At 41.4% G+C, this 13,843-nt stretch overlaps 1 protein-coding gene across 1 annotated transcript in view; it reads left to right on the forward strand.

Annotated features, from left to right (window-relative positions):
- Positions 1–8,369, forward strand: part of ak9 (adenylate kinase 9) — an 11,863-nt gene extending 3,494 nt beyond the window's left edge. The window contains 24 exon segments of the mRNA XM_035679171.1: positions 171–493; positions 842–960; positions 1,213–1,360; positions 1,474–1,570; positions 1,674–1,750; positions 2,077–2,271; positions 2,478–2,614; positions 2,804–3,007; positions 3,095–3,367; positions 3,460–3,581; positions 3,816–4,035; positions 4,161–4,229; positions 4,316–4,531; positions 4,773–4,991; positions 5,126–5,342; positions 5,445–5,646; positions 5,775–5,921; positions 6,041–6,258; positions 6,556–6,752; positions 6,917–7,086; positions 7,281–7,379; positions 7,508–7,610; positions 7,746–7,860; positions 8,035–8,369. Of these exon segments, the coding sequence (XP_035535064.1) occupies positions 171–493; positions 842–960; positions 1,213–1,360; positions 1,474–1,570; positions 1,674–1,750; positions 2,077–2,271; positions 2,478–2,614; positions 2,804–3,007; positions 3,095–3,367; positions 3,460–3,581; positions 3,816–4,035; positions 4,161–4,229; positions 4,316–4,531; positions 4,773–4,991; positions 5,126–5,342; positions 5,445–5,646; positions 5,775–5,921; positions 6,041–6,258; positions 6,556–6,752; positions 6,917–7,086; positions 7,281–7,379; positions 7,508–7,610; positions 7,746–7,860; positions 8,035–8,243 (4,096 nt within the window). The 3' untranslated portion in view covers positions 8,244–8,369.
- Positions 8,370–13,843: the final 5,474 nt, after the last annotated feature.

The following is a 13,843-nucleotide window of genomic DNA, read 5'->3' on the forward strand; positions in this document are numbered from 1 at the left end:
ACACACAGTAACAACACAATAAGTAAAGAGAACAACCTAGACATGCAATATAAAATGCAATATGAAAAATGTATAAAATGTGGCCAGGTGAGGAATCTATACAATAGTTTCAAGTGAGATTGGATGAAACTCAACTTACTAACCAACTCACTTTTCACCCCCCTATGCAGCTTCCAGGACAAAATGTACATCCTGTCATCTCAGGAGGCTTACCAAAAGTTTATCACAAACCCCCGGCGGTACTTACTTCCTCCAATGCCCAGGCCTCCTTGCAGAGTTTCCATCATTGGACCTCCACAAGCGGGGAAGAGCACTCTATGTAAGCTTCTAGCTCAGCGCTACAATGCACTGGTGCTTGATGCAGAGGTATTGGTGCAGCCCGTTCTGGCTAAGGTTGAGCAGGAGAGGCTTGACAAAATCAAAAAGGAGACAACACAGGTCGCTATAGAGAATGTAAAGAAGAAGATGGAGCAGGATGGCGCACCCAAGTCGGGCAAGTTGAGCTTTGTTGATGATATTCACTATCACCTGTACAGTTCTATATATTGTATGATACAACAAAATACCATATATTGTATGTGCATGTAGTTTTTAAACATGCAACTAATATTGCATATACAGAATTAATGCTCTGATATGTTATTTGATGATGATGAAACTGTAGAAGGTAAGACTCACACAAAAAGATAAACATATTTTTACATATAGTTTACTGTACATATTGATGTTATTCTGATCATGCTACGTTGTGTCTCAGAATTTTGGGGCTCACAGTGAGAGATTATGTAATTATGGGCAGCATGTTCTATATTTGTGTGTAAATGTTTTCTGTTGTTCTCAGTGACAGAGGATCATCCAGAGGTACAAGCCATGGTCCTCAGTGCGCTGGAAGAAGCTAAACATATGAGCACATCTCCCTTTGGCCTGTATGCTGAGGTACTGGAGACGCGTATAAAAGAGGTATGTAAAAAATCATGGCAACTACATTAACAAAAGCTAAACAATAGTACCTTTTTTATTTATTGAATTTATTTGTAAGAAAGCATAGACATTTAACATAGATGTTGCCATTTGACATTTATCACATGCAGTAAATATGATGTCAAGGTTGAACCAAATATATGAACCACTTAAAGTTTAATTCAGCGTTTAGCTTGAGGTGGAATTTAGTAAATCTATAAACAGTGATTGATAATAATTCTGATGTTACAGATTGAAGAGGCTGACACTGATGCAGATGCCAGGACTGGCTGGGTGCTTGACAACTTTCCCAAAAACTTTTCCCAAATGGGTGCCTTACAGCAAGCTGGAATCCAGCCAGACATCCTCTTCTGGCTCAGTGACAGTGATGGAAATCAGGGTACGAGACATAGAAACTATGCATTTTTTTTATTTAAATATATAGACTAGATTATATTCATATTTCAGTTCTGTCAGTGTTCATGTATTATTGAACTTCAATATGTTGAATAGTTCTGAAGAGATTATACGAGATGAACAAGGAGAGCGTGGACAAAGCAGTAAGGAAGAGGTTGCAGGACAAACAATCTAAGAAGGAGAAAGCAGCCTTGTGAGTGCAGGTGCAGTGTTGCTGTAAAATCACGTGGGTTGTTATATCTAAAATGATTGTTTGAACAGCTTTTGTTTTTGTCTTTAAACTCTTTCCATTTTAGAAACCAGAAGTCAGTGGTAGAGGCCCAGCCAGCAGAACCGCAAACAAATCTACAGACAGTTGTCGAAGAGAGTGAAGGTACTATCTGTCTGTCTACGTAAAGCAGACACCAGGCCAGTTAGTGTGTGTGTGTTAAATTTCTCTCCAGTAGTTTGCCGTCAAAAGTACTTAGTGTAAGAATTAGAACTTCTACTCATATCTGTTTCAAAATAAAGGTTCACATATTATACTGGACATACATTTTCACACTCTGGCCACATATTTTCATTCAAATCCCACTTACCTTTTGGTTTTCACAAACTATACAATATATAAGCGCCTTAAAAGCAGTTTTAAACTGAAAAAAACATTAGCTCTCTGTCTTTAACACTCTCCATCTCCTTCTCCCCTGTGTGTTGCTCAAGCTGTGGTTCTACCTGATCATTGGGAGTTGGGTTATCCAGATGGCCCGGAGATGAATGACTATAAACAGCAACTGCAACAGTTTGTGATCCAATGGGAGAAAATGCAGTCCACTTTAACTGTTGCCCACTCAGAACTAGAGATTGGTGGCAAAAGCCCAGAGGACCTGCTTCAAGAGATAGTCCTTCAGATGGAAAGTGAGTGGAACCGTATCAGTCATAGTCTTGGGTTGGGATGACCAATCAGCTTTTAAGTAAATATATGTAACCGCAAAATATAAAGTACTCATGACAAATGTTTCTGAATTGACAATAGAGTTTTAATGATTACTGAGATTCTACCACATGTCATGTTTGGTAAGAAAAACTTTTAACTCAATCTGGTTTAACTGCATTATCTTTAGAACCCTTTAATTATGTGTCCTGGGAGCTGTCAGCCATAGACCTGGAAGAGGAGTCAGAAGATATCGAGGCCTTAACTGAGCTGGAGAGAGCTGAGGAAGGCAGCAGTGACAATGACACAGCAGAGGAGGAGAATGAAGTCAGTAAACAAAGTATTCTTCTTTTAGTCTAAGTTAACCAGTCAATTACCTTTTTGACTTTATAAACTACAGGTTCATAATCCTATTTATGATTGGAGAGACTAAGGTACAGGCCTGTTTTACTGCCATGTTGACAAACAATAATATAAAATTATTGTTCCTTCCTTCCTTCCTCTGAATGAAAGCAGGGGGACACAACATCCAAGAGATTATTTGGCGATACCCATCATTTCTGCCCTGTGGCCCTAAAACACCACAATGTCCTCTTGCCCTGTATGGACGAAATAGCAGCCAAGTACCGCGAGAAGACCTTCTGCTTCTCTAGCCTCGACGCTAGGGACTCCTTCCTTGAAAACCCTGCACACTTTGTCGCACAGACTGGGCCTCTCAAGGTACAAGCTGGCACGAGAATAGAAAGAAAAAAGCCATAGTAAGATAACAAAAATCCCTAACAAGGTTCTTATCTTCTTCTGTCCAAGCCTCCTGCCCTGCGGATCTTTTTGCTTGGCACCCGAGGGTCAGGCAAGACCACGCATGGTGAGTGGCTCGGCCAGAAGTTGGGCATCTTCCATATTCAGTTCAGGGAGCAACTCCAAATGCTCATCATGGCCAAAACAAAGCAGCGGGTTCCTTATGCTGACGAGATTGAGTCTTCAGAGGAGTCTGAAGACTTGGAGGCCCTGATAAAGGAAGCCAGGGGGGAGGACGAGGAAGAGACAGAGGACCCCTCTGACAACACGAATGACATAGAGGTCATCTTCGATAAACTTTTTCTGTGGCAAAACTTCCAGTATTATGGTGCCTGGTAATGAATTATAATGTATTTGTTCTTGTGTGTCCACAGCAGGAAGTGGTACTGACTGATGAGGAAAATGCCATCAAAGCCTACCTGTCTGATGGAGAAGCCCTCAGTCCACAGATCCTGGATATGGTTATTGAACCATACTGGAAACAGGAACCATACAAGTAGTTGCACACACACACACACACACACACACACACAAAAACACGCACTTCCTGCCCCTCCTTCTACACTACTTATCAGAAAATATTTTCTTGTTTTCACAAAAACAAAAGTGTAAAAACGTCAAAACCCTGTTTTCCCAAACTGTAAAAAATTTTCTTTTACTACATTATTTATAAATGCCTTATTTTTGTTATTGTATGTATATTGTGACCCTTAAATACTCTACCTCTTAGGTCTACGGGTTTTATTTTGGAGGGCTTCCCTAACAATCCTGATGAGGTGAACTACATGTCGCAGCAACAGCTTTTTCCTGACCTTGTGGTAACCATGGCGGTGGAAGTCTCGGAGGTTCAGAAGCGTCTGTTGCCTACATACCTGGAGAAATGGCGTGAGCAGCGCAACCGGCGTGAAGCACAGCTGACCCTCCTTCGTGATATACGCAAGAAGAACCGGGTAAACATGTGACAAATTGGTAGAATTATTTTTTACTTTATTATCATGCCTTATTTCTACTGTCCGTCCTGACAATGACTGTAGATTGTGTGAGTATCTGGCACATTTCTATTTCTTTGGTACAGGAGGAGAACATTGCCAAGAGAAGAGCTGAACTCATGGCAGAGCAAGGCGATAAGGCAGACCAAACAAAGGTAAGCAAACTTATCATAACCACTGATATCCATCACTGTTTAACCCACTTAACTTTCCCCCTAACCCCAATCCCCTAACGGATCAGTCCGGGGATCATGAGGATGAAGAAGGTGATGAAGAGGATGAAGCTGCAGGCAACATTGAGGATGAGGTAGAGGCCATGCTGGAGGAGGAGTTTCCTTCAGAAGAGGATAATGAATACGCAGACAATGAGGAGACTGAGGAGGCAGCGTCTGCGAAACTGGAGATGGAGATAGAAGAGCGTTTTGGGACAGATGAAACCAACCTCGCTACTCTGACGGTAAAAAGACGACTAGCCAGATATGCATATTAGCTTCCCTCACCAATATCATTCTCATATTATTTATAGATACTCGGTTGATAGATACTTAGAGACATTCAAACATTTTACATTCTGATTTCAAGAACACATCATATGATTTTAGAGAGACACAAGTTAGACCAAGCGTAAACCTAATGTGACTTGCATAATCTATGTTCACATATTGTACTTCACTTGTGCTCATACATTCTGCTTTCAGGAGCTCCTGACTGAACAAAACATACCAAAAATGTCAATCAGTGCATCTCGCAAGATCCGGATGGTGCAGCATCAGTTGCTTCAGAAAATTCAGCCTCTGCTGTCCAACAGGGAGTCACTCTTTCAAAAATGCCGGCCTGTCTCATACAGCCTGGCACATAAGCTGCTGCTCTCCTCTTACAAGCTCCACAGTGCCTTTGGCTGCTGGGACCCCATAAAGGTAGGCATATGTCAGGAATTATTATTTTTTTGCATCTGTGGTATGAGGCCATGGTTTTTGTCATTAATAAGCTTTGAGCAGACATGTTAATCAGTGCAACTCTAACATATTGTTTTACACACCCCCTTCTGCAGCAATACAAAGAGAGAGATTTGATCCAGCCTCTGCAGTGGCCTCTCAATACCACATTTCCTCTCATCTTCCATCAGTACATCTACTTCTTTGCGTCAAAGGAGAACCGCAAAACATTTATGCTCAACCCCTTAAAGTACCTTAGACAGCCAAAGCCCACTCCGTGCCTTCCTGTTAAAATGGCTGTTGTTGGACCACCTAAATCAGGAAAAACGACAAGTAAGACTCAAGACAGCTGGAAAATGATCCACCCAAAGTTGTTTCTTTTGCACTTTTCTCAAATACTCACACACTTTCTCTCACTTTGCTTTATCTCTCCAGTGGCACAGATATTTGCTCAGAAATATGGCTTGGCCCGGCTGTCCATCGGCAGTGTTGTACGTATGGTGCTTAGCACCCAGGAGGATACTGATCTGGCTGTCCACATAAAAAAGCATCTCTCCCAGGGAAGTGTTGTGCCTGATGAACTGGCCATTCAGTGTCTGGAGGTGGCGCTTATGAGTTCAGTATGCAGCACTCGAGGGTAGGCGTGATCCATTTAAAGTTGTTGATGTTTCAAGAAGAAGACTATACTCTTACTTATGACTGTCTGCACATGTTTTTATTCCTGCTTGAGGTTGTTTGACAGTATTTACTTGTTTGGCGTTCCAGGTATGTGTTGGATGGCTTTCCTCAGACACTTAAGCAGGCAGAGTTGATGGGGTCTCGGAGCATCATCCCAATGATAGTAGTTGAGCTGGAGCTGGACACAGTGGAGGTGCTGAAGAAAGGCCTTGTGGACAAGATGAAGAGCAACAAGTCAGAGAACACACATTAATAGCAGCTATAAACACACATTTTCAGAGATCCTAAGTCTGAGAGTTTTTTAAAATCATAAATCCTAATAGTAATTGTAATAAGATGTCCTTTGACTGCAGGCCTCACCTTATGCACGACAGCTCCGAGATCCTCCACATTCGTAACTCATGTTACAAGCAGGAGGTGGAGCATGTGAGGCAACACTTCCGGCAACAATATCAGAACTGGATCCAGCTCGATGGGTTAAAGAGCAAATGGTGGATCTGGAACAGCATTATAAAGGAGGTCAGCATCAGCATGAAATATATCCACAGCTACCTGGAGAGGATGGGCAGCAGTAAGTACTAAGCTTATCCAAGCATCAACTCAGCAAAGTTATTTACACCTAAAATAAAACATCATGCCAAATACTGTATGCATTGAAAACATTGAAAGCATTTAATTGACAAGGATGCATTTAATCTTTTTCAGTTTCTTTCAACCTTTTATTTATTTTTTGTAATTTCTTGTTTGTAGAAAACTTACTATTTAACTTAACTTACAAAGGAAACTCCAGGAATAAAACAAAAAGACAAATAACAGTTACTCTTAAGATGACAGGTATTACTCTTCCCCATGCATTTTAATTTTGCAGGGCAAGCAGCCTGCATCAACAGACTGTGCATCACACCCAAGGAGCTGCAGTATCGGCTTGGAGAGTTTGGCCAGTACTGTCCCGTCTGCCTGGCTCTACAGTACCACCTGGTGGATTGCTCTGAAACTGCGGACTTAACTCATGCTGCTGAGCACAGGGGACGCTATTACAAGATGTGTGGTGAAGACCATCTAGAGGTCAGTGCACTGGAGTGACACTTTCAAAAGACACAGACGGTCAAATGGAGTATGGAGAAGCCAAATGAAGCAGACTTTCTTCTTTTCAGATACATTCTGGGCATGATTTCTGTCATTATCCAGTGGAAAAAAATAACATTTTAATGTTGCTCTCTCAACCACAGCGGTTCCTGGTCACTCCAGATCAGTTTGTGACTCCTAGCTGCCCACGCACTCTCCCAGAACCCCACCTGCTGCCAAGAAAGATAACTGAGAGTCAGGTGAAGAAGAGGTTCCCACAGCAAGTTGAGATGAAAGGCTTCTGCCCGGTCACTTATCTGGATGGGAGGCGAAGGTACAATATTCACACTTATACAGTTCATTTAAAATCTAACTCTAACTCTGTCTCTCTTGCTTGAAGTAATATTGTTGTCCTTAAGTTCCAACTCAATAGTCAAAGCTAATTCTGACAGGTACATAATTTCTGTTATCTTGAGAATACACAGACATGCCTAAGACCCCTCCAAAAAAACATTTATTTGTCCATAGGTATGAAGCTCTGGTTCGAGGAAAGATGGAATATGCTGTGGAATACAGAGAACGGATCTACATTTTTGAAACGAAGGAGAAACAGGCCAAGTTTTTGAGGTGTGAAGTCATGTTTTCTGTTCACAAGGTTTATTCTGTGGTGCATGTGGTGCAATACTTATAATGAAGACATTATAGTGTTATTTGACCATGTTACAGTAAGTGGTGTTGATATATTATATTTCAAGGATTCCTGAAACTTACTGCGACCAGAAGCTGCCCAGTAAAATTCCTCCTCTCTGTGAGCCTGTACCCCTCACTTCCCTTCCAACATTGGGCTACCTGGAACAGGTCACACACACATACACACATCCCAATATTCTGTAATAATGTAATGTCTGCAGCTGATTTTTTAACATCAACGGTTGACATATATACGTTTCTTTGACATCTGCCCTGCTTTAAGTTAAACCTGTATTTTTTTAGGGTGTGGCAGTAGCAGTCATCAAGGCAATGACAGCTGTTGGTTGTCTCAAACCAAAGTATCCCTTCCTCAGTATACAAAGATCAGCACTTCTCTATTTGGCCTTCTATCTGAAAGGTAAGCAAGATCTCCAAGATTACCTTGATAATAATAAAATAAAATATCATGCATGAATTGCTTAAACTTAATGATGATGGTAAGGGTATTAATGACTGTTTTGTTTATCTACTTACTCTTGCTTTAGTCAAATTTTGTATCCAACTAATGGATTAAAATCTCATATTTTTACAGCTTTCAACCACAAGAGCACGGACTACACCAGCCAGAAGTACAAAAAGAAACTTGCCTTGTTTGAAGAGAACTGTGCACTCATTCCATACCTGACCTCAACAATGAGAGGGAACTACAGGCCTCCCAGTGAACGTCCCATTGACTTTGAGTTCAAACTGAATAGGTTCCTGGCTTTGGGAGACTTGCCAGGAGCCAGCAGTGTGCTTTAGTTGTGCCTGTTTTGAAAAACCTTGACTGCTGCTAGTTTATGTTGACTGTGTGACAGCAAAGGGATTTTAAAGTAAGCTGCTGTTAGAGTTTATTTTTATCAAGAGCTGCATGTAATAAAGCATCCTTCACTGTCAGGGTTGGAAGATTTGTTTTGCTTATCCATAAAAACGCATTTTCAACAATGAATCTCCTTCTCTTTTTTGCAGCTTATCTGCATAGAGAAAATTCATACTTATTACTAACAACTAATATTTTTAACACCAAAAAATCTAAATTATAGTGAAGCGAGCAGCAAAGTTCTTGAACATTAAAGGCTTGTGGAAAAATATATGCAGATCTTAGTCAAGGGGAAGTGGCCTCAGAGGTAGGTGCTCAAATTATACCACAATGTTTATACTTCAGTGGGATGCTGTAAGTCTGACTGCAAATCACCAAGACTTGAAAGGATATAGTATTACATTAAAAACAAAACCAGATGTTATATGCATGCATGAGACATGATCAAACCAGTTCTAGATTTTATTATTAAAGGATATTTTGGCATACGCAAAGATGGAACCAGTGGAATTACAAGAGTTCAAATTCATAGTTTTCAAAGGATGGACCAAAGAAGGAAGTATGAAAACAATTAATTTCTATAACACATGCAAACAATTAGAGAAAGACAAAATTGCATGCATTTTGGAACATTAGAGGGAAAGTAATCTGGTGTGGGGGAGCACACACTACAGTAGAGGGGATCATGAAGATTTAAGTTGGTGTGTTTAAATGATGTTTGATGTTCCAAATTTACGTTACCAAGTTAAGACTTGAATTTGGAAAAATAGAAAAAAGAGTGGGTAACACAAGTATAAAGTTACTTCCACATTGGACACAAGAATAAACTAAAGCAACACAAAGTTGAAATAAGGCTTTCAAAGCATTGACGAGAACTCTGTTTTCAAAATTACATTAATTATTTTTAAAAAAGCAGGCAATAGTGAGGAATATAATGAGGAATGTGTATATATCTATGAACAACAACAATCAGGAAAAAGGGAAAACAAGAAGAAGCAAACAATCTCGTGTTTTCACGCGAGACTTCCGACGGACGCGGGACAACACGGCTGCTGTTCCTCCCATCAGCTGAGTTTCGTGCCGCCAAACTCGGTAAGCAGTCGCTCCATAACCTTTCATACCACTTCGTGCTCTCTTATAACGACGCAGAGCCGACCGCAACCTGTTACTTCACCTGCTGTTTGTCGGCGATAGTCGTTTTAATTCACCTTTTCAGCGTGTTAGCCTCAGTTAGCCACCTAACTAATGCTAATTCTGTAGAGTGGCTAACCTTGATGTGACTTCGCTAACGTCAGGTTTTAAAGTTTTAAAGTTTTTGTGGCCACTGTTTTGAAAGTGAAGTTCAAGTGGAGCGAGCTAATAAAGCGTTAGGTGGTGGTTTTATCTGGTGAACTAGAGTCGCTGTTTAAAGTTCGAGTAACAACTTGACTCTATGCTACAAACTGTGGTCTCTCTCTGTTCGTGTGTGTGTGTGTGTGTGTGTGTGTGTGTGTTTTCTCTTTCAGGGCTCTCTTTGCTGCCACAAGAGGAGCCTCTCCATCCCCTCTGTCCCACCTCTCTTGGCCACCAAGGTGTCAACTGTGTTGATCAACATGCTGACCCCCAAAAGTTGCTCAACTTGAATCAGGGAGCAATTCCCAACCAACAAGCAATGGAAGTGGTCACTTGAAGGAGTTGTCCCTACAACTGGGACTCATTGTGCCTGACAGTGTTTTTTCTCTGACAGAAAACCTCCACATCCACCCAAGGGCTGAATTCAAGTCTGAAAGGAATCACTGCGTTCTCCTATCTTGGAGTGTAATGTTACATATTCACAACGATATTTTCTTTTTCATCCATGAACATAAAGGAAAACATAAAACGCCATTTACTAAAGGTCGAGCCCTACCTGTCAGTCTGGATTTAGTTGACCACTATAAAGAAATTCACTGTCCTTGCAGCAAATTCCACATTACAGTGAAACACATCAGCTTCAACTCAATAGCATTGCTTCTATCAACCGTCTGCATGAGTGAAATCACACAAACACACACACACACACACACACACACACACACAGAAGAGGAGAGCATGCCCCGGCTCCCATGCCAGTAAATCGACTCTGCCCTTAACAAACTTTAATTATTTAATTGATCCTTAATCAGCAACTTAATAATCAATTAGGTAAACCCATGGAACTCATTTGAGCGCAGAGAGCTGGAGTCTATATGACAAGGGAATCAAAAGAGGAGAGGAGAGCAGAGGGGAGGAAGATGAGGCGCAGTGATCGAAGAATGGGAGAAGGAGGACTGAAGCTGGAAGGAAGAACGGGATGCTGTGTTCTCCGCTTACTCTGATTTATAATTACTCTGACAGTGGAATAAGGTCAGATTCTTGGACTGCTAACATGACATGCCCCCACTGCTGAGGAGGGTAGAGGGGTCGTATCAGCAAGTGACCAGATGGTGGAAGCAAAAAGTAGTTTCGATCATGTTTTTTTTAGTGCTGAGCAGGAGTAACATGGCAGTGAGAAGCCATTTCACTGAAGATAATGGGATGATGGAAATTAGAGCTGATATGATTAATCACCTCATCAACTTTTAAAGCAAAAACCTCAAAGATTCACTGATTTTAGCCTCTCAAATGTAAGGATTTTTATATCCTACATTCAATATCTTTGGGTTTGGGACTGTTTGTTGGACAGAACAAGCAATGTCAAGACTTCACCTTAGGCAATTTTCACTACTTTCTGACATTTTATAGACTAAATGTTTCAGCAGATTAATAAATCATAAAAATAATCATAAATTGTATCCATAATTGAAATTGCAAAAAGCAAAATTCACTCTACTGTCACTCATCTACCTCATTTTTTTCTTAAATTATTCCGATTTAAAACAAAAAACATGTGTTATACAAACTGTGGAAGCCAAAAATGTTGACTGTATGGAGCAATGTTGGTACAACATGGCCATGGTCTCAGCCACAGCCATACACATACATCACCATCACCACACTCAGATACAACGCAAGCAACTCTTTATCGCCCTCTAGTGTTGACTGCTGATGTCAGCCTTCTGTCACAATCCCTCCAGCTGACACTTTCGCAACTCTTTGCCCTGATTTTGGGGCTCACACCTGCACAAAGCTACAACCAGCATTTGTTTGTGTGTATGACTGTTTTTTTCTTACTATACATCAAGCTTCTGTGTGTGTGTGTGTGTGTGTGTGTGTCGGGAGCAAGGAGTATCAGACACTCACACACTCAGCAGATGAAAGCTTTGCCAATACTGCGAGTCCCCTGAGGGTCATGGCAATATTGATGTGACCATTGGTGTGTGTGCATGCTGCCGGTGCATATCAGTATTTGTCCATGTATGCAGTTGTCTGTTGCATCTGTGCGTGTCACCTCTAAAATATGAAAAGGGCAAAAGAAGCAGACACACTGAAAAATGCCAGTAACCTCTAAACACTGATATGAGACCAGCTCATTCTAACATCCACAGTGGGGTGTATTTTTCCCCCCGCTGATCCCTGCTCAGCAGCTGGAGCATCTGAGCCTCTGACACCTGGGAGGTATATGCGACAGAGTGGGGAGGCGCTGGAAGAGGATGAATAACTGACCTATCACATCCACATTGACTGAGTTAATTAATATAAGTAGAGCAGGGGATTCTTAGCTCACTTTTCACTGTATGGATTTGCTGTCTCCTCACATTTGGTATGTTTTATGTCTATTCAATGCAAATTCAATGTGTTCTGTCCCGCGGCCCGATCATGACAGCTAATTTTGGTATGTGAGCTGTTCTGATAGGGCGGATTTTAATTGTGGCACAACACAGGCCCTCTGTGTGACTGATTGATATAAAATCTCATGTGAATGGATGTCAAATTGCAGCAGAGTGTACTGTTAAAAGGCTCACATTCTATGCATTATGCTTCCGCTTGCAGCTACTACATACTTGTCAGTTTCTGTGCATCTTTTAGATTCGATAAAGCTAAAATATGATGTTTTAAGAGAATAGAGGAGGTTGGATGTAGGCACAGAAATTAGAAGAGGGAAGCAGTGAGAGCAAGAGAGGAAGGACAGGGAGGAGGCACAAGGAAATCCTCATAGACTCTCTTATACATGCAAACACTCCTCTTGTCTGCGGGTGTGAAAGACAAGAGAGAGGGAGAGAGGAGCACGGGGGGGAGATGACACAAGCAGGACAGACAGGAAGACAGGCAGAAGAAGGTGGGAAATGGAGAGAAAGGGAGGGAAAGAGAGCAAGAAAGAGCTCCACTGCCTAGTCTTAATCTGAGCTGTTCTGATCAATAGCCCATTTCCCATTGTTGCCAGAGCTGTTCGATCGCTACACCACGGAATTAACACACCCACTTTAATCTAGGGGGAGAGGAGCGAGGGGAGGGAGAGGAGGGGGGAAGGGAAAAAGGGGAAGAAGGGGGTTAAGGGGGTGAGTGGGGAGCAGCTGTGGAGGCATTCTCAAATGAAATCAAATCTAATTGTTATCACTGTAGCTGCTGCACTTATTACTACCACTGTTACAATTATCCACCCACCATATAGCTCTTTTTTCTCTCTCTCATACCTTTCGTCATGTGGTGTAAACTGGACGTAAATAATCCGAATTAGTGTTTATTTGTTTCATTTTGCTGGCTGTAGATTGGATTGGGTTGGGAGGTCGAGGGGGAGGGGGGGGCGTGGACGGCTCGGCTCATTCCTCGGTGACAGAGAATGGGGTTTGTGGTCAGGTATATTGTGCCGGATACACTCTAACATCTGGGCGTCTCAATTCAGCTCGGCTGCCGCGACACTGTTTCAGCGAGGTTTTCGTGAGATAATGCTGTTATGTTACAAGAATGTGTTCATGATGGCAGTGTAACCTTATTAAACGTAGGCGGGTTTGTTCTGGTTGCACCAATCAGCCTTTTTTTTCTGCCAGTCATCTTAGATCATGAGCTTTCATGGGTAGCAATCTAAAAACATGACTTGAAATGTCGGTTCACACAAATTGCAAATATATATAGAATACATACATTCTCACTTGCCTGGTAGCACCTAGCCATGCAGATAGTTTTGGTTTTATGTGGCCACAGTTTGATATTTTCTGAGATTTCTGCTTCCGCCTCAATACAATGGAACTGTGGTGATAATAGCAATGAAAAGTGGGAGTTATAAAATTAAACATTAATGTGTCTTTCCAAAAATAAATCCTGGTTATGCAAAATAATCCACAGACCTCACTGTGAACGGGTGAAGAGTTTCAATCAAACTATTTTCTACTAAAGAAATAATCCCCATGTGAGGTTTCTAGATTATTATTATATTATTTGTTTCTGAAAAGAGTGTTGCTCTATGGATGGTAATGTTAGTCAGTTGGTCCACCACGTCACAGACTAAAATATCACAATAACTTCCGGATGGGTCGATAAGAATTCAGAGACATTCATTGTCCCCAGGGGATGAAGCCTAATAACTAATGGCAATTCCCTGACTTTTCTACTAGCGCCCCCATGAGGACGATATTTTGGCTTTTGAGTAAAATCTCTCAACAACTAT

Source organism: Morone saxatilis, unplaced genomic scaffold (assembly GCF_004916995.1).
Source record: "Morone saxatilis isolate NCDOM2014 unplaced genomic scaffold, NCSU_SB_2.0 Contig7, whole genome shotgun sequence".
Classification (NCBI taxonomy): domain Eukaryota; kingdom Metazoa; phylum Chordata; class Actinopteri; family Moronidae; genus Morone; species Morone saxatilis.